The 26,395-nt window shown below is 33.5% G+C and overlaps 1 protein-coding gene across 1 annotated transcript in view; it reads right to left on the bottom strand.

The window, feature by feature from the left end:
* Positions 1 to 9,382: 9,382 nt before the first annotated feature.
* RhoGEF64C (Rho guanine nucleotide exchange factor at 64C) overlaps positions 9,383 to 26,395 on the bottom strand; it is a 151,200-nt gene continuing 134,187 nt past the window's right edge. Inside the window, exons 4-11 of the mRNA XM_053750399.2 lie at positions 20,398 to 22,225; positions 18,030 to 20,174; positions 17,680 to 17,957; positions 17,265 to 17,471; positions 16,667 to 16,956; positions 11,958 to 12,069; positions 10,786 to 11,049; positions 9,383 to 10,279 (exon numbers count right to left, since the gene is read on the bottom strand). Coding sequence (XP_053606374.1) covers positions 10,148 to 10,279; positions 10,786 to 11,049; positions 11,958 to 12,069; positions 16,667 to 16,956; positions 17,265 to 17,471; positions 17,680 to 17,957; positions 18,030 to 20,174; positions 20,398 to 22,225 — 5,256 coding nt within the window. The 3' untranslated portion in view covers positions 9,383 to 10,147. The remainder of the gene's footprint in view (positions 10,280 to 10,785; positions 11,050 to 11,957; positions 12,070 to 16,666; positions 16,957 to 17,264; positions 17,472 to 17,679; positions 17,958 to 18,029; positions 20,175 to 20,397; positions 22,226 to 26,395) is intronic.

Genomic DNA, 26,395 nt, shown 5'->3' with positions numbered 1-26,395 from the left:
AAGTTTAAATGTATGTAATATGATGTTTGTTATTCAATCACGCAAAATCTACTAAACATATTCTATGAAATGTATTATGTCTATAGAATATATCCTGGAATAGCACATGATACACTTTATCCTGAATATCCCACGGGAGTGCCCTGGGGACCTAGTATTAAATATACCAACAAACATAATTACATAAATATAGTTTATATCTAAATATGTAAGTCGAATGAATATAAACATTTTTTCTTTAAAATAAATTAAATATTTTTCCAATAACACATAAACTGTTATAGTAAAAGCGAAAAAAAGTTTAAAACTAAAATTAAATCTTAAAATTATTATTTCTAAACATATTCATAAGAGGATTTGGGATTACATTAATGGAATTTTTAATTTAATATAGTGAAAACTCCATCACTTCGTTATAATGGAGGGAAAATACATTTTCCGACTAGAAAATTGCATCTTGACTTTTAACGTGTGATTAATATATTATTTCTGAAGAGGAAATGCCCATACATTTGTACATTTTTTTTAAATTATATGCTTAAGAGTGAGTCATACCGTCAAATTTGACGTTAATTTTAACCGGTATGAGATTGACGTACATCGAAACTTCATTCATTTATTGTGTTATATTACAGTAGGTACTCCGAATACTGCAAATTCCATGTTGCGTTATTCTGCACGTGTTGTCTGTTGACGCGTCAATGACGGAGCGTAAATTCAAATAAAACCTTCACAAGCACTTTTACTTCTCAATTTCTTAGTTATTTTTCTCTTATATTTATAGTTATTTTTCACAAGCCACAAAATACTGGCATTTCGGAACGACCACTGCTGAGAAGAAATGCCGAAAAAGACTCATTTGAACAGTGTTGGTCCCTATCATGCCAGAAGCGCTTACCATTATTGTTTCTTACAATGTTTTTTTCTAATCATATAAAATGCTGCCAATATATAATGTAGCGTAGCTGAGCAATGAGACATGGGTCTAATTTTACAATTAAAGTGACAATTTGAAGTACCTACGTATTCTTACTTAGTAGCACAAAAGCTGTGAAACATAAAATAGAGAGTATATTTCCAAAGGTTTTCTAAAAGCGTGTCAACTTATTTTATCAACACAATTTTCTCGACCAATATTAGTCCAGAAGCTAGTGTTCAGTTTATTAGAAAATACGCAACGCTTTTAGTTTCAAAATAACAACGGTATTTTGTTACTGTGCATTTTCTCGATATTTTTGTGAAAATTTCTGTCTTTTGTTTTATATGTATACGCACGGTAACGTTCACCATATAATATTGTTGGGGTAGGTTTTGCAACGTAAACTTTGACCTTAAATTTAATCTGCGCAGAAAAATGCAAAGCAAGTTAAAGTCAACATCAAAGTTAACTCGAGCAGCCCACCCTTAACATGCCAAACAAATGTATGTAATTTTTTTTAAAGATTAAGAAAGATCGCATATAGGAATGCGAATAAGTTCATCTTAAAATTTCAATTAGACATTATTAATATCAATATTAATATAAGCCATTATTAATATCAATATTAATATAAGCCATTATTAATATTAATTTAATTTGGTTGAATTTAATATGTTTGAATCTAATGAAATTTATTTTGATATAATTTATAATTTAACTGGATTTAATTTATGGTTACTATATGGCTTCTATATGTACACAGTCTGAAAGATTATTATTATTAATTGAAATGGCTTAGTTATAGTACATTTATGGTTACTAATTTTAAAAATAATAATGATTTGAAAAAAATCTGAAACCGAGCGGGAATCGAACACACGCAGGGGCGTGTGTTAGGATAGATAGGGTGTCTATCCGGGGAAGACCACCTGACCCGTACTCATGTCATTGTATAGACTCATGTACTCATGTTAGTTTTCATAGACCACCACTTACACACTGATTATCAGTTTAGTACACTTGCCATTATACATTGCTAGATAAAAGTCATGTCAGATGCTTTTAGGCGACTTGTATAAAATCTGACATAAGTGACAACACGCTCGAAAACATATGGATTTATACTAAACACCGATTAATCAAATGAGCAAACATGTAACATGCTACTTATCGCTACAACCTAACTTGAACGTTGGTTCATCCATCTTCATTAAGTACATCCAATGTACATAACAGTATGGTAGTTGAGAAAGCCGCCGATACAGAATTCCAAACTTGTAGGATAGAAACACGATTAAACGCTCATCTCTAGGTCAGACATACAGCTACGTATATACCTAATTTATTTTTATTTTTGTTAACACACATTGAACATTAAATCGAAAACAAAAAAAAAAACATTAATTTATTATAAAAAATGTTCTATAATTAGGTCTGTATTTCAGTGAACACTGAGGTAACTTACATTGATGTTTATTCAAGCAAATTAATCTTTATCTTGCACAAAATTAGTTTAGAGATTAATAGAAATTCACACGTATATATGCCTTTAGATAGACACATTATCGATATACTAATGTGCGGCGTCGCGTCGTACCGTAATCTGCAGCTGGTTAAGATAAGCTCTTCATACCACGTAATTAAGGTTTCACACTGTCGCTAGTCGTCTTATCGAAGATTCTAGAAACGTTAGATTAGTCCACATATATGTACTAAGGTTTAAGTTCAAAAAAAAATAGTTTTACAGGACTTAGATAAAATGGTGTGTCTTCTTCTTCACCTGCGGTTTGGTGGTCGTCAGAAGATGTTTAAAATGTTGGCTCAGTTGTCAATGGCAATATGGTAATCATGTTAAGGCCAATAAAATCAACACTACAAAAAAAGCCTAGAAAAGTAAATAAATTTTGAGGTTTTTGGCTTAAATAAATAGTGAGTATGAGTAGTGAATGTTTAAATTATTTTTAAGATGAACCTCTTGCAGAAATGCTCTACTTTCAGTTATCCTATTGATGATTTTTCGCAAACGTATGCAAAAGCAAGGGAACTAACTACGTATTGGAAAATCCGACAGTTGCTGGCGTCGTGTTTGAGACGTCAATCCAAAACCTTTCCAGCTTTAGTTTGGACAAAAGTGATTGACAACCAGTGTTGCACAGATAGGGATGACACAGAGAAAATGTTGCTACTTGGAAATTCGCCGTCTCTCTCTCTCTCTCTTATATGCAAATTATTATCACGCCATTACCACAGTACAGATTAATTATTTTAAAGTCATATAGTATTTTTTAAACAAATTAAAAATCACCGACTTTCAATATTCATTTCGCTACAACTATACGCCTCTTTTTGCGTGGGGGGTCAAATACTAATTTTTGTCTGTGTTAAAATTTGAAAAAAATGTATTGACAGCGCGGCCGCAGCGGTCGAAACGCTCTTAGAACTAAGCATATTATGAAATTGACAAGAAAAGTTGTAAAATTAGTTACTCGGAAAATAATAGAAGTGAATAAATAAATAAAATAAATAAATATATTAGGACAAATCACACAGATTGAGCTATCCCTAAAGTAAGTTCGAGACTTGTGTTTTGGGATACTAACTCAACGATACTATATTTTGTAACAAATATAAAAAATCAGAAAAAGATCATTTTCCATCATAACCCGACCGGGGATCAAACCCGGGACCTCTCGAGTTCATCGCCACCGAGGTCGTCATGAAGTAAAGTTTTATAACCAAATATAAAATTTTACTCACTAAATATAATAATAATTATATTTTTCACAAATCCCAATTACCTACATATAATTTTTTTCACAACAGTTTTACAACTTTTCTTGACAATTTCACAATCTGGCTTGTCTGAATTATTCCGTTCCATGAAATATTCATTATTTACATTAGCCGTTTTCAATTTTGCTTACAGATCGAAAATCACTTGATTTCAAACAACGATAATGAATATTCATGATTCAACTTGCATTTATTCTGCTTGCATTTAACAGAACGGGCCACTTTGTATTTTGTGTTTAATTTAAAAAATAATTGAACGATTCCCACTCTTTGAAGAGTCCTTTTTCGTTTTGTATAATTTTCATCTTTATATCTGTTATTGCTATAACAATTTCTGAAAGATATGCTAATATGTAAAATTAATTTAGATCAATATTGTTTACTTGCTCAGTATCCTAAGAGCGCCCCGCCATCGCCGCACCCAGCACTACACTCCTACAATTAATTCACTAAACTAAATCTTTAATATAATCATATCAGTAAACTTGGACAGTTCTATAATTATATGCCTAAGTAAGATAGTAATGAATCGCTTTCTAATATCTAATAACTATTTTACAGTATATAACTATGTCTCTAGTCAGCTATACTACAGCTTATTGACGCTCCGTTGAGCACCGTTGTCCTGCATTGATCCGTCCAAGGACGGCAACGCGACGGAGGACAACGGCGCGCAACGTAGTTCTTAGTGGTATGCCTTGAAGCAACTTGTATACAATCTAACACAATTGTAAACACGTTAAGAAGGAATGGATATTTAAAATCTTCAATTTATATAAAATATCGCGACATAGTCCAATGCGGAATCATCCTAACACTACTTAGTTGCGAGGATTTAGTTCCGTCCTGTGGTTCCGTCAGAAGTATAGAGTTGGCAAGAAACAGTTGCGCTCGCCGACAACAAGTTTGTTGACAGATTATTCAGATTAACGTTGTAGACGGGCGACTTTACCAAAAATTTATGTCTTATACTAGATGCGACCCTGACCTTTGCTCGCGTGGAAGTTTCCGGAGAAACATGTACCCTATATGCTCTTTCAGATTATATTCTACCTGTTCACCAAATCCCTTCGAAATTATATGGTGATTTAGTAACAAATAAAATAAAAACTTTGGCATTGCTATCCCTTCCATATAGGTGTTATTAACCGACATTTTGATGCATTTCTGAAATACAAATCTCAATTCGATTAAAAATCAACGTGTTAACTTAATCTTTACTTTCACCGCAATGGGTTTTTTTAAACATAATAAACCCATTGCTTACAATGGGGATACTATATTATAAAAGGTATATTAGGTTAGGTTTTTATATTATAAAAAAACTCTTTTTTATTCGAAATCAAACGCAACTGCTGCAATACTGCACAATTAATGAACACTTCAAGTCGTTCGTGTGTATTTTCTTCTCGTAAACTGTGCAAGGGTTGGTTCGATGTATTCTTGCGCTGATAAATTTCGTCATGGACCTATTTATAAATAAATGTAAATAATTGCTAGGAATTTAACTTTAGTGCAAGAAATTAGTTATCATCACCATCATATCGAGTGTGTTATTGTCACTGGTGTCAGATTTTATTCAAGTTTAAGTTGCCTAAAGGCATCTGACATGATTTCAGCCATCTAGCCGCAGGTGCACATACACTAGTGAACTAAACTGTCCGCCATTGTACAGGTTTCCTCACTATGCTTTCCTTCACCGGAAGGAAACAAGATTAGGTAATAATTCTAGTTATTATAATTTATCTCGATTTACCCATTCGCCTGCTTGATGTTATAAAAAAAAACTAAAATAATATTTGAGATTGACAATATCTCCGCGTCTCTTTTTTAATTTACTGCTTTCTCTGTACGTGTTTACTTCGTGCAATAAAGAGTTTAGAAACAAACAAACCTACAGTCCATTGTAATAACAACATCAAAATAACGAAAATCAGAAAAAGGCCATCATGACTGCTGCACTGGGAGTCCCGGGTTCGATCCCCGGTCGGGACATGATGGAAAATGATCTTTTTCTGATTGGCCCGGGTCTTGGATGTTTATGTATATATGTATTTATTATAAAATATAGTAGACCATTGAGTTAGTAACCCATAACCCAAGTCCGAAATAACTTTGGGGCCAACTCAATCTGTATGATTTGTCCATACATATTTATATTTATTTATTTATAAGCATTAGGAAAATTTGAACTAGAATAAATTTGAAGTATGCCGATCTTAAAATCAATGTCAATTAATCTACATTCAAATCTATACCTCGTAGGCACATATAACTATGACCTAAAAAGATTTTTTGTACTAAAGGTACCAAAAAAAAATTTGGTACATGAATAAACAGATTTCGTACCAACCAAAAGATAAATAATTTACGTTCTCCAAAATGCCGCTTCTCGTAAACAAAGCAGGGTGTTTATTTTAATTTACATATTTTATACAAAAATGCAAAGTTGCTGTACTTAGGTGTTTTCTGTAATTTCTACAGTTTGTTATCTTTCCAGATACTGAACTAACAACATTTGAATACATTTGCATGTTTACAGACTGTTGTTTTAAACTTGTAAACTTTCTGTGCTCATTCGAACATGATTTAATTTGTAGGCCTCACCTTAACATATCATTGGTATTGTTTTCACTAATTTCGAAACAATTTTGCGAGCGTTTAGTAAAATTTTGGAATATTTTGCTTTTATGAGCTAGAAAGTTAACAGTGGCTAACCCAGTTATATGATAATTTTCCAACCAAGCCAATTAATGGCTCGACAAGGAACGTTAACCAATTTTGATAAAATTTTGTTGAAGGAGAAAAATCTGTCAAAACATAAATCAATATCCTCAGCTACATAGGCGATTAAAAGGAAAGGTTTCTTTCGTACTTAATATTTGTAATATTTATCTGTGATTCTGGGTGTGTTGTTTCTGTGTTTGTGTCCATCGGACCCGCGATACAAGCTAATTATTATTTATTATTGAACGAATTTCGCCAGGGCTGGTAGAATACTGAATAATAATCCCATAATTTCGACAGGAGCAAAGCCCCAGAATGCAACAACATTTTGATAAAGATCCTTTAAAGTTCACTAACAACGTGGAAAAATTCACTCAACCATAGCATCGGTTTCAATTTGAAACTATATGTAATGACAAATATGAAACTTCCTTCATTGTACCCGAGCGACAACCAGGTGAGCCAAATTGAGCGAACAGTCAATATCTAGTCCACGAGGCGTTTGATTAAAACTTTCTTGCTCAAAATAATAATTGTCAGGAACTAGAATCGGGTTGCTGGTGTCCATGGACTGCAGTGTTTGCTTCAGGCAACTCGCTTACTCGTTTGCACACTATGCTATTATACATATAAGTTTTCTGCCGAGTCAAAAACTACTGCACGGATTTTCGTGCAGTTTTCGATTCGATCGAGGTTTAGATGTATCATTTATTATGGTTTTACCCGAGCGAAGCCAGGCCGGGATGCTAGTAAAAGATAAACTAGTGTACTCTATCTACTAGCTAAATTCCCACATAAATTGCATCTGTTGTAAATAAAAATGGCTGATATCAGGCTTATAAGTGACTTGAATCATCTTACATCTGTGTAATCAAAATGAAAATGATACTTATTTTAGTTCTCGGATATAGAAAAAAAACAGGGTTGCACTTCGGGAGTGCCGGCAGAAGTAAAAACTTGAATATTAACGTTGTGCATTTTTGACGTCTTACGAATTTTCGATCAGGGTCACGTGTCCTGACGCGAGTTTATCATTTTTTACCCATCACAAAAAGTCCACAACGCCGCTAAAGAAGTTTTCACTTCAATATCATGGATTAAGTTTCATATTTTACAGGAGTTAGAGGAAAATAATTTAATCTACACATTTTAGAAGTTTATTAGTTTCCTTTACATAATTTGAAAAATTCTTCTGTGTAGGTCTAGTGTGACTATGAAGAAAAAAAATCTTCTCTATTTATACCAGTGTGACAGAATCCGCAACCATTTTCATTGGGGTATCAGTTCCATAATATCGATATTTTATGACTGAATACTTCAAACTAATAAACTTTGAAACGCGTAATTAGAAACTTGTCTCTTCCGTGATATTTTACAAGATCATTTTCTCCATTGGAATTTGAATTAAGTTACTAAAATATATTTTAATTCATGGAATAGGAACCACGTGATTAATTCTGTGGATTTATGTAGATAAAATTGGTTCAAAAATCAATTATATTGCTAGTATAAAAATTGCTAGCTCCCTCCCTAACATCTTCGCATGTTCACAGATGTGAAGCCCACAAGCCCAGGTAAAAATTTAACATAAAATTTTGATAATTCGGCAATGATTTTACAACCTGCCTCATGTCTGATTTCAGCCCTCTTTGGGTTTGCTATTATTGCCTATCCGCTATTAAGCCTAAAATGTACTAGTATCTTCAAATCTATAAATAAATATCTTAATATCACTGATTGCTGAATCTTCTCTCAAAAGTAATAACTTCACACTGTGACGTATTGAGCTGCTGTTTATTAGACATCTGTAGCGAAATTGAATTAGCACCATATGGAAGTGATTCTTTTTCTTGAAGAAGCGAATTAGAAATGATATATTTTTTGTAAAATCACCGACTTTTTATATTATATCATTATTATTTTTTCAATGTCGTTCTTTCAAGTTAATATATTTAATATTAAAGTATATACTAGCATTTTTATAACGGCTTACCGTTAATATCTTAATATTATAAGTTTCTTTAATTTTAATTTTATTTCTTTAGTTTAATGTTTATAGATAAAATTAAATTAAAATAAAGTTAAACAAATCTAAAAAAAAGTATAACCAATATTATTTAACTTTTAGCACGACATATTAATTTTACGACACAGTAAATTAGCTAAGGTGTATATTATCATAAATCCTTTTTAATAAAATGATATTTCATAATTATTCATTTATTAATTTATTTCCATTCCTCACATCTAATAATTACATAACAAATACAATAATCCAAGATGAAAATAGTTTGTTACTAATCTTCAGCCACTTTTACTAATTTACGTTTTAACTAAGCTAATACATACAATAAATACATAACATTTAAAAATATATTCTCTTATAAATAGAATTTAGTACACAAAGTTCTTAAGACTAGTCAGGAAGTTACAATGTTACATCAAAAATAAGCAAAAAAAAAAAGAAATTTAAGCACTTACTATAGTTTAAACACATCAGTTCCACATTTTTACGTATTTTATTCATGATAAACATTGATTGTATTATATAAAGCCCGTCTTTTACAATGTTTCCCTCCAAGTAGAATAGTTATCACAGCTATAAAATAAAATTTTATATACAAGACATATTTCCTAGGCTATGATTTGTTAATATGAATATAATTATAGGGCACAATATTAATGGAAAACTAAATTTTGGTGTAAAGCTACGTCTATAAACTAGTGGCAGATGATTTTATTTATTTACAAATTATTATATAGTTTAAAGTCTATTCTCAGCCCAGGCTCAAATGAAAATAATGACCTTACAATCTTACGACGTATTTCTAACTTTCGCAATCAAATCAACTACGCTAATTGAATCCTGGTTACAAAATAATTTTTAGATGCAATCGCATGATAAACGTCTCTTTAATTGGATCAATAATATTTATTGTACGATTTTGTATGTTTTTTTTTATTTATTGATAAAGTATAATTAGAAAAAGTAATTAAAAAATATAGTGAATAAGTATAAATTGAAACGCTTTTGTCCCAATGTCGTCTGTATTCTCACAGTCATTTATTTATAGTCTATACGTTTTTATTTTTAAAATTTGGAAAATGTATCTTGTTTGACATGGCTACGTTATGCTCGGTTCCATCTCATATTTATTATTATAATGAACAACAGTTGTTACCAGCCGGCGGCGTTTGGAAATACCTAGAAATTTTCACCACACCCGTGTCAAAATTTGCATTCGTCTAAAGCTGAGGTTATACTATTATACAACATATTTATTACGAAGATATATGTATTACCTTACAAAATGCATTCTTAAACTTGTATTTTTTTTTTTCCAAATACTTTCTAATAAATACCAAATACTTTCAATACCTTTTTGTTAGGTAAAAATATATTTTTAACTTCATTTAAATCATAAATATATTAACCATCATCCCAGGTTTCATTGATATTGAAAAAGTCTAATAGATACAGATTTACAAATTCAATCGACCTAACTAATGTATTTATATCTATATACCTAGACCTTTCAAAAAATCTATTGCCCATTGGGGTTTCAAAATTAGACACAATGTAGACAAGATCAAGTTTCGATGATTTTTGATGGAAGATCCAAATTGTTGGTCCAAGTACAAGTACAAGTTCGAATTATGAAGGTCCAGTGGCATCGTCGCATCAAAGCTATGAGCTCTTAAGCCTGATCAATTCCTGGTCAGCATGGGGTTTATCATGATGTTTGCAAGCGCGTTCCGACGTTTCCGCCAGGCACCGGCGCCCTGCGCGTGGTACTGAAGCTGACGGTACCAAGTCCTGGTTCTGGCGTTCTCTTCCGACTGGAAAAACATTAATGAAAAACCCTCATTCATTCAATAACATTTTAAAATTAAGAATTCCAATCTGTTCAGAATGTTTTGCTGTTTCTCTTCACGCGCAGATTGTAACTCATTCTCATTAAAGCTACAAACTATAGTTTCCTAGATTCGTAACTCTTATCTCTATCAGCCGTAAGGGATAAAGATGAATGAAGAGAAAGTAACTAACTAATGTGACAAAACAAAAGATTTTATATTTTTAAATAAAATCATTTCAAAATATAAAATCGTGTATATCGCATTATTTATTGATTTAGTATTTATTCCTTAAAACAAAACATAACAAAATATGAATCTGTTTTAGTTCTTAGTAATATTAATGTGAAATTTGACAATATTATTGGCCATTTATCATTCTCTCTCTTATTTTTACTGAATTGAAACATTTTATACTGAAATTTCTTTCAGGCTGTTTATGTACTATGTTAATTTACTAGTATTCACATCACCAATAGCCAAAGACTTACCTTAAATATATAAGAATCTTTTGTCGTGATCTCGTGAACTTCGAAGAAATGCTCTGGCTCGTGATCAGCAGCAACCACGCATCTATCCAAGAACAGTGGCTCCCTCTGCAACGTGTATCTTCCAGCCTTCTCTCGCACGAGGAGCAGAGCAGCCTCTCTCACTCCACTCCGCGCGAACAACGCTTCTCCCTCTCTTTCCCTCGCCTCTCGGTCTCTCGCTTCGCGCGTTTCGCGAATCTCGTTCGTTTTGTGGGTGGTCGTTGGCTGCGAAATTTTAAAATATAACACGTAATTTGTAATAATATTCCTACTGATATCATAAATGGTACGTAAGTAAAGTAAGGAACCAAGAAAAAGTACAAATGAGAGAGATATTATAATTGGGAATAACCGTTACGGTTTCACGTTAAACTTAAAAATTGGTACTAATATACCTCGTGGTCACACATAGTTCACTCACCCCCCCCCCTAGTCAATTATCTTCCTAAGGTGCACAATTCGGAATGAAAGTTTGTACAAGTTTGTAGGTAATTTTTGCTACGAATATATAATTAACCGCGGGCAACAGCCAGTCAGTTAATTATATGTTTATCTTATTAACGTAATTCTAATATTTTTTTATTTGACAATGATGTGAGCCTGAATAAATTCTGAAACAAGAATAAGTTACATCAATTCATACATTTCACTTAAAATATTATGTCAATTGTAATTGGAATGTTATTAAAAATTATACTTACAACTGTTCATAAACAACATTTTTCATATTTTTTTAACGTTTATGCTGTTCCTAATTTATCATCTGGCCTCACTTCAGTGGACCTTATAAATAATATCACTTATACAGACAGAAAATATTTTGTGTCACGCTATTGTGACTATGAAGAAAAAATCTTCTGTGACAAAATTGTGTGACATAAAGCCAGCACCCACATGTGACTTGCATGGTATAACACCCATGTGATAAGGATTAATATCATGGCATTTATATGTTACGGGTAAATGCCAAAATGCGGCTGCAACTAGGTCAATCTACAAGAACTAGACGGTTATCTACAATTTTTGATGTCCTACTTACCTTTATCTAGAACTTATTTTTAAAAAAATAGATTGTAATAAAGAGCAAAACCTTTAAAATAATCAAAAATTTCCTGAATGCCTGTGTTACGTACCTTTCCATTAGTTACCAAAAGGGCATTTATAGGAGTCAGCTTTATAGTGCGCCCTTTCCTCCAATTGTTGTCGTTAGGCTGGGTGAACAGCAGTTTGCCTTCCATTGCGAACCTTATAACAAAGACAATAAGGTTCATAATTTATCAAGCTTGCAGTGGTCAGCAAAATGTAGACCCAATAACACGATTATTGTCTTAAGCAACATCATCCCTATTAATCTGTTTAATAAGTTTACAGAATAATCAAAGACTCCCAAGAAGGTTCTAGAAAGACAATTTGGGGTGATGCTATTTCGGGAATGTTGTCGATATTTAGAATTAATAACATTAGTTTGAAACTAAATTATTAGTTCAGTAAAATTTTGTAGTATCGTGTGAAGTCTGTCGTGTGTAATGATGTGTGTATAGGTCTAAAGAAACGAATGCAGATATGGATCCAAAAACGAACCCAGTTATTCATAAAAAAGTTAAATGTTTTGTCACTATCGTACTTTATAATATTGGAAAATGGCAGAAAGGGACAAAACATACTTTAGCTTAAATTATGCCATTAATTTTTTATTGAATAACACGGTAAAAAGTTGAATACTGTGGTGATCTAGTAGTTAAGACGGCTGGCCTGTGATTAATTAAGTCCCAGTTTCGAATCTTATGTCACACGAGCAACTTGACTCATATACAATTTTATATAAGTACCATCACTTGCTTCTGTTGACGGAAAACAGCGCGAGGCATCTACACACAGCTCGACTAGTTAGTTCACAAGTTTGTATGCATATAATCCTAAAAAACAAATAAATAAATTATTCAAAATAAATATGTTCCACCTGATTTTCTCTTTTCTGTTTAGCTTTTATCCGTATTTCTTGGACATAATTTTTATTATTTTAGTTTGTATGTATTTATATGTATATTGATATATATGTAGTCTTATGTATATATGCTTTGCTATTTATATTTTTATTTTATATATATAGTTATTATTGTATTTTAGTATGTGGTAGCATTTGTGTTTAAGTTACTTTTTTGCGCCGCACAACTTTTCTCTGTTTCTCCTAATGGTTAACTGGTAGAGAATACTTATAGCATTAAGTTCGCCATTTGTTTATAAGTATATTTTTACTTGGAACAATAAAGTTTTATAAATAAAAAATAAATGAATAAAATAAATATAAATTTGTAATAAAATTTACTCGGCAATGAAAACTTTCCCAACGTCCACTAAAATCCATTGAGGGATCTTTTGCACTTTTATATTCACTGTAATCCATGATTCAGTTTTATGTCAAGACAGATCTATCACTATTTACTGATAAATTATAATGACGTTTGAATATACTTACATTTTACCTATGAACAAGTAACAAATTTTATATCCACGCAAAATCCGAAAGAAAAATCAGGCAGTAAATCATCGCAGAAGCTGTATTATAATTCAATTTGAACCAAATTATCTCCCTCTTAAAAGCGAAATTAGATTGACATAATATTATTTGCATATAATTTGGGGAGTCGGCGTCGTCTTTGGTGATTTTGTAAGAAATTGTAAAAAAACACGACTTAAGATTATGTTGACGTGACTCCACAATGTTGATGTGAGATTTTAAGTCCGAGGTAAAATCCTGAAGTAACTACTTAAGTCCTATTATGACGTTCACAGCAGTTGACCCGGTGATCATAACGGCAAACTTTTAAAATAATTTTAAATCTTGGTCTACTATTAGTTTTAAAACAAAATATGGGTAGGTTGCATCGTCAACTTCAACGTACGCTGGAAACCACAAAGTACGCCATTTTGTCTAAACGTCAGCGGCGCTCCGTTTAAAATCAACGTCAAATTTGACGGTGCAACTCACCTAAATATAACTTCTATTGTGTAGTGCCGGATAAAAGTTTATAAGTTACAAATTGTTATAATGTATAAGTACGTAGCGTACATCTTTTTCGTGTCTAGTTAGCGAAAATATTCCTCATGGAAATGAATCTGGGCTGTATGAAAATAAGAAATCAAAAGTTATATCTTCTTCGGATTTTTGAATTATTTTTGCTAAATGTAAGACAATTCATTTAATAGTCTGCGGTGTACAGTCAAAAGCACATCAAGTTAGCCGCATGAACCTCTTATGGCGCGGTCGGTAGCAGCGAGTTTGCAATGAATTTGGTTAAGTTGATGTGCTGTTGACTGTACCTACGAGAACGTTATACTACTGAATGACGTCACGTCTCATTTTGAGCACGCGAAATTCATCATGGCTGATAAATTTCGCGTCGGGAGATGAGTATATGAGTACCTAACGCCATATTAATTTTGACACACATTTTTTAATATAGATGGATATTACCGCGAATAAATTTTAATATGTCGCGATTAATATTCCGAACGAACAATATAGACTTGGAATATAATTTTACATGATTACAAAGAATGAATTCGTCACAAGTCACGTCACGGCTTTCTCTCTTATTCTTAAAAATGTTGAAGTATATTTTTATGCGCGTCCTTTTCTTTGGTCTTCTACATCCAATGTCTGTCGAAAGTCGACACGTGGAAAGAGAGTGGAGAGGCTTTTGCCCAGCAATGGGACATGAAAAAATAAAAAATATTTTTATGCGAAATTTCACTATCACACTAACACTATAATACTTCAAATTGACAAAACGAGACCGAACATACTTTACCCTAAACTATGCAATAACTTTTGTTTGTTATTGTTATTTAGATACTCAGAACCTCACTTATTTACAAACAAAAGTTAAAACATAATATATATGAATACATCATAATTGTGATAAAAAAGGCGTATTTTAGCGTGTAATTTAAATTGCTTAGTTGAAAACCTAACTGCCATAAAAATCAACCTCCGGTGCTTCATTTCTTTCAGTTCTTCTATTCTTTCCAGTTAGAATCTTGAAATAAAAAATACCTCTTATAACTCAGGAATAATGTAACTTCCTTCTGGGGAAAGGGTTTTGGAAATCAGTTGAGTGCTTTCGAAGATTGAACACCCTACAAAAATTTTCTCTTTAAATTAATATTAATGTAGATTAGTAAATAGCTGTGCCTGGTATGTTTCAGGATGGACCTCATTTACAGAAATTAATGTTTAAAAAGCAAACATATTAGGTATTTATAATATTTTTTTATCACGGGAATCTTCAAATGTTACTTCATTTTCACATATAATTGTTTGTATAGCTTGACTGGGAGCTGTAAAAGCCCTCGGGAATAGCTCCCGGAGCAGTTTCTGGTACTAAAACAGCGATTATCAAGATTTCGGACTAAGCCACAGGGGTAAGCGAATTTCTTAAAATCAATGTTGTTTTTTCAATTATGGCAATTCGTTCAATTGTGGCAGAGGAATGACGCTCATTTTTTTTTGTGTTCGTGTGTTTTGAGATTCCAAAAATCCTCCCTTTTTCGAAGTTTATTAAAAACAGTGGATCGGTGAAATAAACCCAAAAATACAAACACGAATCCTTGGATAAGTCCCGTAAAAAAAAACTATATCTCTATATCAAGACATAAGTATTGTTACATACTTCTTATTTATGTTCATTTAGGTATTATATTTTATATATTTAATCTAAGTCCAGGTTTCCCAGTAATTTCATTTTGTTTGCTTTGCGATCAGCCAATCAGAATGTGATGAGACAACTTTCTTCGGAAATTTAAATAATATTACACTAGAAATGTTGATAAAAATAGAATTATACCTTTTAAAATATAATAGTATTGTAAAGTATCTAGGTAGTGTCTAGCGCTTTGTATAATTAATTATTACATGGTATTACATAACGAAATTTTTTTAAAGAAAGCTTCCGTCCCGTCATTTCTGTCTATTCACAGTCCGTCCTTCCAAACATCCTTCTTCAGACATTTTACAGTATATGTATCAGTATTGTCCTTAGAAAAGAAAACCGTGCGTCGCATCGCCCACGCAAGTGCTCACACAGCATGCAGCCGATAATTATTCAATGTCTTTTAACTTAGACCCAACAAAAAACCTGCGGTTGGCAATGGTTCTGGTAATGGGGTCATTTGTCCCATCCACCAATAGCAGGGTAACGTCGCGAGTGTTATTCGCGTAACATCTCGAGTTTATCCGAAGGGCTGAATGCTTATTTCCTAATTTCACAGATTAAAGATTTTGTTAGCGCTGCTCGTGTTTACATTTTAAACGTGATTGTTATTTCAACATAGAATTAAAATACCTATGGGCATACGTTTCTAAATCTATGCTATTATTATAAAGAGATAGGCGTTTGTGAGTTTGAATGTTTGAGGCGGGTAATCTCCAAAACTACCGAAACGACTTCAAAAATTCTTTCATTAGAAAGGTACATTATGCAAGATGGCTAAAGGCTGGCTATTTTATCTCAAAATTCCCACGGGATCGAAGCCCCGTGCAATATCTAGTATTATAATATTTTTTTATAAAAAATGAATACATCCCAATAACTCAGTAGGCGCAAAAAATATAATAGAAAATATAGTAGGTATTCTAAATAAACAATCAATTTGTTTTATCAGAAATAAAATATGTCTCAAACGACAACTAAGTAGTGGCCACTTCAATCGCTCCAGGTAACAATTAATATACTTGTAAATAACACCATGTGAAGATAGGTGAGCCAATCCAACCTGTTGTAAAATGTACGTATGTAGAACTTTCATACAATTTTAGTAATCATAATTCAATTCCATTTACCTGGCATCATCATGATTCCAGTCCAAAACGTCGACAGCCATCTTCCTCAGCCTGATATCAGCTACATGTAAATCATGAGCGGTTCGTCTGGCGACCGCTAGGCGGCGCCACAGCGGCACGTCTCTTGCAGCAGCTGCAGCCGCTGCAGCAGCGGAGTTGATCTCCTCGAGTCGGGATTCGACGCAGCGCTGGGCTGCTTTGACGTCGTCCCGCTCGGTTGCGCAACCCGCTGTGGCTCGATACAGCCGCGAAAGAAGGAGGGGATATTTTGTCACGCGTTGTACTGGCACCTGAAATATTCGAAGGACATAATCTAATTAAAATTGCAACTTTTACGGTACAAGTATAAAATTTGGAAAATAGTGACAGAGATGAAATAGATGGTGTTAACAAAAGTAAAACATAAAATAAAGTATCCGTGGATGACGTCTTTTTTATATTTGGAGCAACAAAACATTCAGAAAAAGAACGTTTTCTAGATCTATATTAAGTTTAACTTAAGACAAAATTATAAAAAAAAAATTATCCCTCGCTGCCAAGTACATAATAGTTTAACGGCAGAACTAATAATGAAAATCTAAAACGAAAATTAATGTACCATGAGAAATGAGTTCAGGTTCATTCGCCTCAAGACGGTGTTTTCCATCTGGGAGACGCGCAAGAATATCCTCAGTAGTTCCTTCTCCTTCTCGAGGCCAGCCAAGAGGAGAGCTGCGCCTGCTTGCTTCACGCAGTACGACTGGAATGCCGTCAGCATACCCGAGCACTCCAGGAGGATTTTACCAACGTTCACAGTTAGCAAATCCTGAAAAAAATGTAAATTTTACCTACTTACTGCTTTATAATAATGCAAAACATAATGTCTGGTTATAAAAATTAACAAAATAGTTCCCAAAATCAGTTAACGATTACAATGAACTACCCAACTAGCAAAGTTGTGATATAAAACAAATCTCGTCACTTTCAAGTTCTTGTTCAAATGATAATATAAAAGACAATAAAACATGATTTACCTCATCTCCTTGATCGACTGCAATTTCAAGGGCATCACGTAATTTTTCAGATAGAACTTGGTTATTTTCAATCAATTCTTCAACGTTCAAAAATATTGCACTCAATTGCTCTTGAGTCAACAGTCCAGCCACCAACATAGGCTTATAAAATTCTTCCAGAATTATTTGCAAATCTCTACCATATTTTTCTTCTGTCTCAACGATTTCCGTGATAATTTCCTTTCTTTCTGCTCTCTTTTTTGCACACTTTCTGCATACCAATGGAGCAAATATCGTACCTATAAAGAAACAAATGATTAGTTTGTAAAAAAGTTAATATAGTATAAGATAAATTAATAAGTTTAATTTACCTTGATCTGTAACTTGTGTTTCAACAGCTGAGTCGCAGTCTTCACAAAGATGGATAGGTGTATCTTTATCAAGTATCATTCCACAAGGTGAGCTCTTTCCTTGCAATCTGCTTCTTGAAGATTTGCTTGTTTCTGAACCAACGCCAGAATCATTTCTTTCAATTTCAGCAGATGTTTTCTTACATACTACAGACTTTTCTAATGAGTCGTGATTAATAATAAGAGAATTATCCTCACTAGAATCAGAAGCATTTGATAGTTGGCTCGTGTTACTACTAAGATGTGTATTTATTACTGTAGAGATACTTTTGTCTTTCGATGTGTCTAATAAATTTGATGAATCGTTGCCATTAACATAACTTGTGATATAGGTTTCTTCGTCATCAATACCTCTTTCTTTGGCATCTACTAAATATGATAAAATATCATATTTTGAAGCACCTTCAAATATTGAACGGGAACCACTACGTTTGTCATCGTCTAGGATTAACAAAGAATTTGGCGGGGGATTTGATGGCAACGGTGGTGGCATATCACCTATTTCTTCATAAATGGGATCTGTATTGAGTCTAATCGATTCGTAATGATGATCATCATCGGTGTTATTTGCTATTTCTATATCACATAAAGCAGCATCAACCAACATCTGATAAAACTTTGATCTTGTAGAATTTGTGTCATCTTCTGTAGACAACTCACTTGCCGATGCATTGTAACAATCTGACATTGGTTCGAGGTCTGAAAATATTCCCATAGCCCCACTCTCATACTCCATACTTTCATAGGGAGCAGAGCAGACATTATCATCGTTGTCTTGAGCTATATTGCTGTTTGCGCCTTCTTCATTATTAATCTCGCTATTTTCCATGCTAGTTTCATTATTGATTTGAGTATCATTCTTCGTGTTCTCATTTTTCTTCATTTCTGCCTTCAAATTTTTCAAAGATGTTTCTATTAGTTTTTCCATTTCATTACTGTTATCTTCTGTTCCTTGATGTTTTGTTTCTTGAAGTTTTATTAGAGAATTTTCTATTAACCTTTTGACCAAATCTGCTTCTAGGCCTTCTGCTAAGTGACCAAAGAATGGATCATCAAAAAGCTTAGTAACAAAATTACTTTTGTCTCCTTTTGAGTTTTCATTATTGTTTGTTGTTTTCGATTCTAGATTATTAACAATTTGTTCATCTTTCTTGCCACAAACATGTGGAACTAAATTGAGCCTCACTGCTTCTACAGGATTGCCCAAGATGGACAACATATCTGCAGAGCTATTTTTGATATTTGATTTGTTATTTTCATTGCAATACTCTTCGTAGTTGTTCAAATCATCAATTTTCTCTTTTTCTGAGAGCACTGCGCCTATATAAATCTGACTTTTCGATTTCTTTACCTCATTTTGAGATGTCCCTACACTTATAGTTACTGTAGTACCTGTTTGGTATGTGCTACAAGTGTTTCCATAATCATCATTAACCACAACAGATGACAAATAAATAGGTGTGTCATTGCTGACATTCATTGTAGAATAGCACTCATTTCCATTTATTTGTATTGATGTTTTTCTGGGTTCACTCTCTATAAATTTCATTGCACTATGTCCTTTCGCTTCTTCTGCTTCATCTGAATCAAACTGCTTAACTCTTAGAACAGTTTTTTGTTCATAATCATTTGCATCTGACCACTCATCACTAGTAGAACTAGTTGAATTATTACGGACAAAGCGAGTTTTCATATAATTGTGTTTCTTTGACTTTGATCGTTCTTTTGATTTTAGTCTTGGGGGTGGTTCAGGAGATTCTATGATACCTCGACGTAAATCTTTTAAAATTGTTCTAGTTATATCACTGCTATCACTTAAATTTCCCGATTCAATGTTGGTTTGACAATATATTTCCATAGAATTTTTGATTTCTTGTCTAGGTAATTCGCTCTGTTTTTCAGTTTCTTCTTGCGGATGTGTTACAACTTCGTATGATTCTATTTCAGGATTAGTTGTTAAAAACACCTGGCTAGTATGACCGTGTTTAGGCTTAGGCCGTAAAGCCATGGTATCTAAAAACTTTGGAGGAGAAATTGTAATAGTTGAAGTTACGCGCTCGGACTCAGATCGACGTAATACTACTGGTATTTTTGGTATATCATTATCTGCAAAAAAAATTACATTAAAAGCTCTATAATATGGTTACACATTATACACGGTGCCTAAGCATTTAAAATATTTGTGAAAATCAATTTATAATTAGCTTAATATTTTGAATTCAAATCTTAATAACAAAGAAAACTAAAAAAAATAACTTGTTGATTCAGAAAATATCTAACATACAAAATTTTGAAATTTTGATAGGTAATATATTTTAGCGGTTCTTACCTGTGTTAATAATGGAATCGTCTGTGTTATTAGTAGCACCGCTGTTTTCAGAAGCAGTTTGAATGTTGTCGTCAACTGCACTCTCTGTTTGGACATCTTCGTAAATACCAAAATCAGGTTGAATTTCTTGGTTTATAAGCTCTGCTAAATCGTTTTTGTTTGTTTGTATCAGGCTATTACTTACAACATCTCCTTGAGCCGTAACCTCTTCCTCCCCTTCAACATTGATATCACTAGTAAACTGGGTTACAGTTTTTTGTTCCAAATTAAGTTCTGCAGTATAAATAATTCTAGTTTCTTCTTTTTCTACAAGAAACTGCACACGCTTACGTTGGTATACATTTTGTGAAGTAATTTTGTCTTTTGGTTTAGGTAAATAAAACTGAGAAGAATTAACACGTTTGGATTCAAACGAGTCATCTGATGTTTCTGCTTTTGGCAATGAATCATTTAAGTTATAATTTCTTGGTTTCTTGAGAATAGATTTTATGGTATCTGTATTTTGATTTTTATATTTGTAGCTACGAGAGTTTTCATTCCTTTTATTAAAACTTTTTTCTGGTAAACGTTGATTATCACTTTCACTGTCGTCATCAATTTTATTAACATTTCTTATTCTTCTTGGTGGGCGTTTTGGAGAAACGCTTTTTTGCTTTGTACGATTTGATGTAGCTATACTTAATATTTTTTTACCTGTATTCTTACCTAGTGAGAGCGATTTTTTACTTTCATTCTTTATATTTGGTAAAGATAGAGCCGGAGAACTATCTTTTGATTTTTGTTCATATTTTTTGAGATCATAGTCAACTGGGTCATACACTGTAACTTCTTCAACAGTGCATGAGTTAGCTTCATCTGAAATTCTGATTCGTTGTCCATTTATAGCTTTTACATTTGAATCTGATTTTGACTTAGACATTTGTCTGCCATTACTGTATTTCAAAGATGTTTGAAAAATATCTCCATAATCATCATCAAACTCGATTTCTGCCATGGATTTCAAACTGCCACCTGTCTTCACTAAATCATATGGATTAATGTCACACGATAATATAGACTTTTTCGATTCACTCGGACTTTCTTCCTCCTCAACCCATATTTCATTTACTCTACTCACAGACTTACTTCTACTTTTTCGTAGAGTTTCTGGGCTTGGTCTCTTACTTTTCATTCGACATGGACTAATGCTTTTTGCCCTCGACCGCGATGTTGAAAACTGACTACCAATTCGAGCTTCATGAGGTGGTGCTAATCTGCTTCTTCTCATTAAATCATAGGGGTCGGCTTCCCCGTTTGGTTTAAGGATAGAAGGTCGTGACTTTGAACTTTGGACTCTAACTGTTCCTGCCCTGAGTATGCCAGCATCTCGACTTACTTGGGGTCCACGGACTGTGCCACCTACTAATAGTCGCGGGCTGTCAGCAATAGTCAATGGCAGGCGAGATCCTTTGCATTTCTTACATATACTGACTTTGGTAGAACTGGTTTTCTTGGTACCGTTAAGGTACTCAGGACAGGAACATAAAATAACAGCATAGTTGTGTGGTTGTGGCTTCTGAGGAGTGCTGATTAGGACAGGACCAGTTACTTCAGGATAGGCTGAGAAGACGCTCGGTCTGATAGGTGGAGTTTGGGTCCGGACGGAACCGTAGAGCCAAGTCTCAGCATATTTCATCGATTTCGATAGCGCTGAACCGCCAGGCCCGATGGTCCCGTACATGTACGGACTCTCCGGAGATTTTTCTGATGACTTCGTACTTCCCGATGTGTTGAGTTTCAATTTTGATGACCATTTTTTCGGGCGTGTGTTGTCTGTTGTATCATATATCTGAAAAAAATAGAAAACAATCATATAAATAACGTAAAATGTCATGGTCATGTTTTAATTAATAAACTCAAGAAATGCATGTTTATTCCGATGTACCCACTACCCATAGCAGCGAAGTCCTGAATGGTAGATAGTACTAATCGATACTTCCATACTTATTATTCCGAAAGTCTGTCTGTCTGTCTATTACGCTTTCACGGCTTAACCGCTGCTGGGCCGACGAAATTTGGAATATATATAATTTATGACCCGGAGTCAAGCAACCTACAGCGGGCGGAGCTGCGGATAACAGGTAAGTAATATAGTGAAGTTTACAAATATAAATAAACTAATTATAAATTAATAACAATAGACTTTTCATTATTAATTAATTAATACTCGCAACTCTCGTTCACGTTGCTCGGTGACCACGGGTCGTTGGTAACACAACTCGAATCATCCGAGGTTTAAAATTTACCTACATGCGCGTTTAATACATGTTTTAAGTAAAATAAATTAGGACTTTTCAGACAAAGAAAACGCGTTAACAAGTAAAGTCCTTGGTTGACAGACTGTCTTCACGACTAACTGCGATGTGGCAACGAATTCCAGACGTCTAATTTATTTCGCAAGGCAATCAAGATTCCGCTTATATTTAATAGGAGCCATTCCAGCGAACAAACGCTAACCACACACAATAATTATGAAAATATGTATTTATTTTTAAAAATTAAAAAAGGATTTATAAAAAAATGTATTTTTTTATATTTCATAGAAAAATCAAAAAATAGAAGAATTATTCGGTTTTCTATCATTTGCCAAGACAAAAAAAAAAAAAACATTAAAAAATACTTTTTAAAAAAGGCATTATATCCTTCACCCTTAGAGTGGGTTGCACCAGAACTTTTAAACTGCACAGAAAAATGTAAAGTACGCTATTTTGTCTAAACGTCAGCGGTGCGCAGGTTAAAGTCACAGTCAAAGTTGACCGGCCCAACTCACCCTTATTCTCCTAAATTATTTAACATGTACGCCGTTAGAAACAAAAACCAATTTCAAGTTGTGCAAATTCCTAATTATAACTTTTACTTAGTTCTCTGCTACTTATTAACTTTGCGAATTGTTTACGAATGTCTTTATTTAACTTGGCCACTGGTATCGTAATTTTTTTTCTGTTGAATAAAAATCAATTGACCATGGAATATAACAAGTATAACATTTAAAACCATACTCTCTGTCACACAATTTGGAACACTATTACGGTACAATTTAAGTGTTTTTATGTCTACAATGATATTGTTAAACGCCAACAATTTTAAGTGTGAATAATATTTTAAAGTGATGTGAAACGTTCTCAGTTCCAAATTTTGGTAATTGTCATTTAATGATCTAATGTTGATGAGGCAAACTAACTTCAACCCTCATAGATAAACTAGATCGTCGGATTCTAATTACGACTCAAACCAAGGTAGCCACACGCTTTGTACAGGAAAACCCTAGGTAGACTAAGAGCTTGTGGACCAACTATACGATTGACTTTAGGGTAGGGTTAAACCAATACAGTAACATAGTTAACGAACACCTTTTATCGAAATTTTCAAGGATATCGTAAATTAAATTTTCATTCAATAGCTCCGAAGTCGAACTTGTTACAAAATATTTGAACATTTAGACAAAGAATAAGTTATAGTAATTTACCTGTTTTGTTTGTATTTTAAATATAATTGAAAACCTTGTATCCAACGGCACCAATGTATTCATAATAAAAAGTACTAACTTCAATAAGTTAGAATTACGGAATTAGCAGGTACTCCGTTGTACGAAGTACTTATTAAATCCATAGTTAGAATAGAATTTTTGACTTTTACAATTAATAGTCAAACATTCTATAATAAAATTCAGTAAAGCAATTTTTATTCCAGATTTTTTTTCTCTATTAGACTTCGAATATATTTTGTGAAATATGAATGTAATAGATATAAGATAATATAAGACTCCGTGTGTGATTTTTAATGTAAAGTAACAATATAAAATATATATTTTCTGTGGTGTATATGAGCAATATAATCAAACAGTGTCAAACAAGAGAGAAGAGGTTATTAGAAAGTTCCGGGATGAAATATGCCACAAGCTCCTGGACTAAAAGATACAATGGCGGTCGGAGAGTGACGTCCAAGCCGGGATCTGCCGGGAGCCGGTATCGCTTCTATTGTTGGTCCTGTGACCCACTACTAATACCTCCGGAACTGATTCCTACCGCTTTCATCACATGCACTCCGAGAACCGAAATGGTTTTCGAGATTTTTTTTCGTTTTACCTTATGCAAAATACGTCATGTTTTTGCGGTACATTTTCCTCCATCATATCCTCCCGTATTCCTGGCTATATTCAGGGGTGTCATGTGAAGCCATGAAAATCGGGGTCATCATAAAAAATTACATTAACTTCGAAGATTCATGAAAAGTTTTAAAACGTGTGAAAAGTAAACATTATAAAAAGAGAAACTACAATGAAAACTCACACAATATAAAGAGAGTGTGGCATCTAAAAAGCAATTCAGAAACTGTCAATAGGACGCCAGGTAGGACCCTGTATCAAGATGGATGCTGCGATTGCCGCGATCCCACGTAACGATGCTTCATATCAAAAACAGGATATAAAAACAAATGAAACGCTTTTTAATCTAACCTTTTGTCGAGATAGGCATTTGTTTTAACTCTCGATGCAAAAAGACGCGTGTATCTATCTGTGTTATGGTCTACCAAAGGGTTGTACCAATATCCATTAGTTTTTATTGTTTGAAAGTTGAACTGAAAGTTATTACATTGGCGGGTTTATTTTGATTATGAATATTTGATTTGAATATTTGGAGCTTTTTATTATTTTGTAAGAATTCTCCATGGAGAAATATGGAGAAATTACTCTAATGATGTAGCCAAGAATTTCATTGTGTCTGTTTTATTCCACGAGATGACTATGACTATCAGCCACAAAGAATACGACTATAAGAGATATCGTTACCTTTTAACAGTAATTTTAGTTGTTGATAAATACGAAAACTATTTGTAAATAACAAGTATGATTTTACCATTTCACTCAGTCCCGCGGTCAGCATTTCAATCAGAACTAACAAATCCGAACCAAATTTACATTATTATTACTATCCGATACTACCGCACAATTTCCGATGCAGCGATTGGTTCCCGACATAGAATAGAACTACTCTACTCACAGACTCAAATTGTCGTCGTACGAGGCGACTATGGGATTAAATGCCTTAACAACTGAGAGGCTACATAATTCCATAGATGCTTGACGTCAAAAAGACCAATATGACCAACCTCATAAAACTATTTATTTATTCATACGACAATCGTTTAATATTTTGTAAAATTACAAACGAATGTTCAAAATGTTAACGCTTATCTTTTAATCGAACCCCGGACTAAGAGCCCAACTAGATAGCTACGACGGAGCGCACTCCGTCGTTTTCCGTTGCGATTACATAAATCGACGGAGAACAATGTAGAAATTTCATGGAGTTTTGAAGTACATCGATACACGTCAATATAAAAATCCAGTGGAGCACAACGAATCGGCAACGTGCTACGTCGAACGGAGCACGTCGTAGCAATTGAGCTTAGCTCGAAGGCGCTGCAGCCGGGAAAGAAACCGGGAACACAGACAGAGAGAGTTACCACACAATCTGCGAAGCGGACACCCGTCGCAAGAGGCTATAAGAACTCTATTGTTTGAGTAAATTGAAAACCGCGCAACAGACAAATGGCGGCGTTTAGCCAACAATGAGCTCCCGGATCAACTATGCAAGGATATTGTGAAACCTTTCATCTTAAGATGTAATAGACGTGTAATGTGTAATCTACGACTTCAATGTTGTTGTAACATTCTAAGAATGCTCAACGGCTCAGGAAGAAACCGGAAAACGTTCAGGTGAGAGACAGAAAGAACTTCGCAAATGTTTTTCGTAAATACTATTACAAATATTTACACGTAACTCTTTAAAAATATAAAAAATAATTTTAACTCTCAGCCTTCTTCTTTATCCAACAGTCCATAAGAAGTAACTGTCTGACTTATTCTCAGGCGGAATCACATGACAAATTTATAAATGATATAGTACAAAAAACTAGAAATCTTACCCTCTATACCATAAAAAAACCACTTCCCCAA

Source organism: Plodia interpunctella, chromosome 10 (assembly GCF_027563975.2).
Source record: "Plodia interpunctella isolate USDA-ARS_2022_Savannah chromosome 10, ilPloInte3.2, whole genome shotgun sequence".
NCBI classification, from domain to species: domain Eukaryota; kingdom Metazoa; phylum Arthropoda; class Insecta; order Lepidoptera; family Pyralidae; genus Plodia; species Plodia interpunctella.
This window is presented reverse-complemented; position numbering and strand designations above follow the sequence as displayed.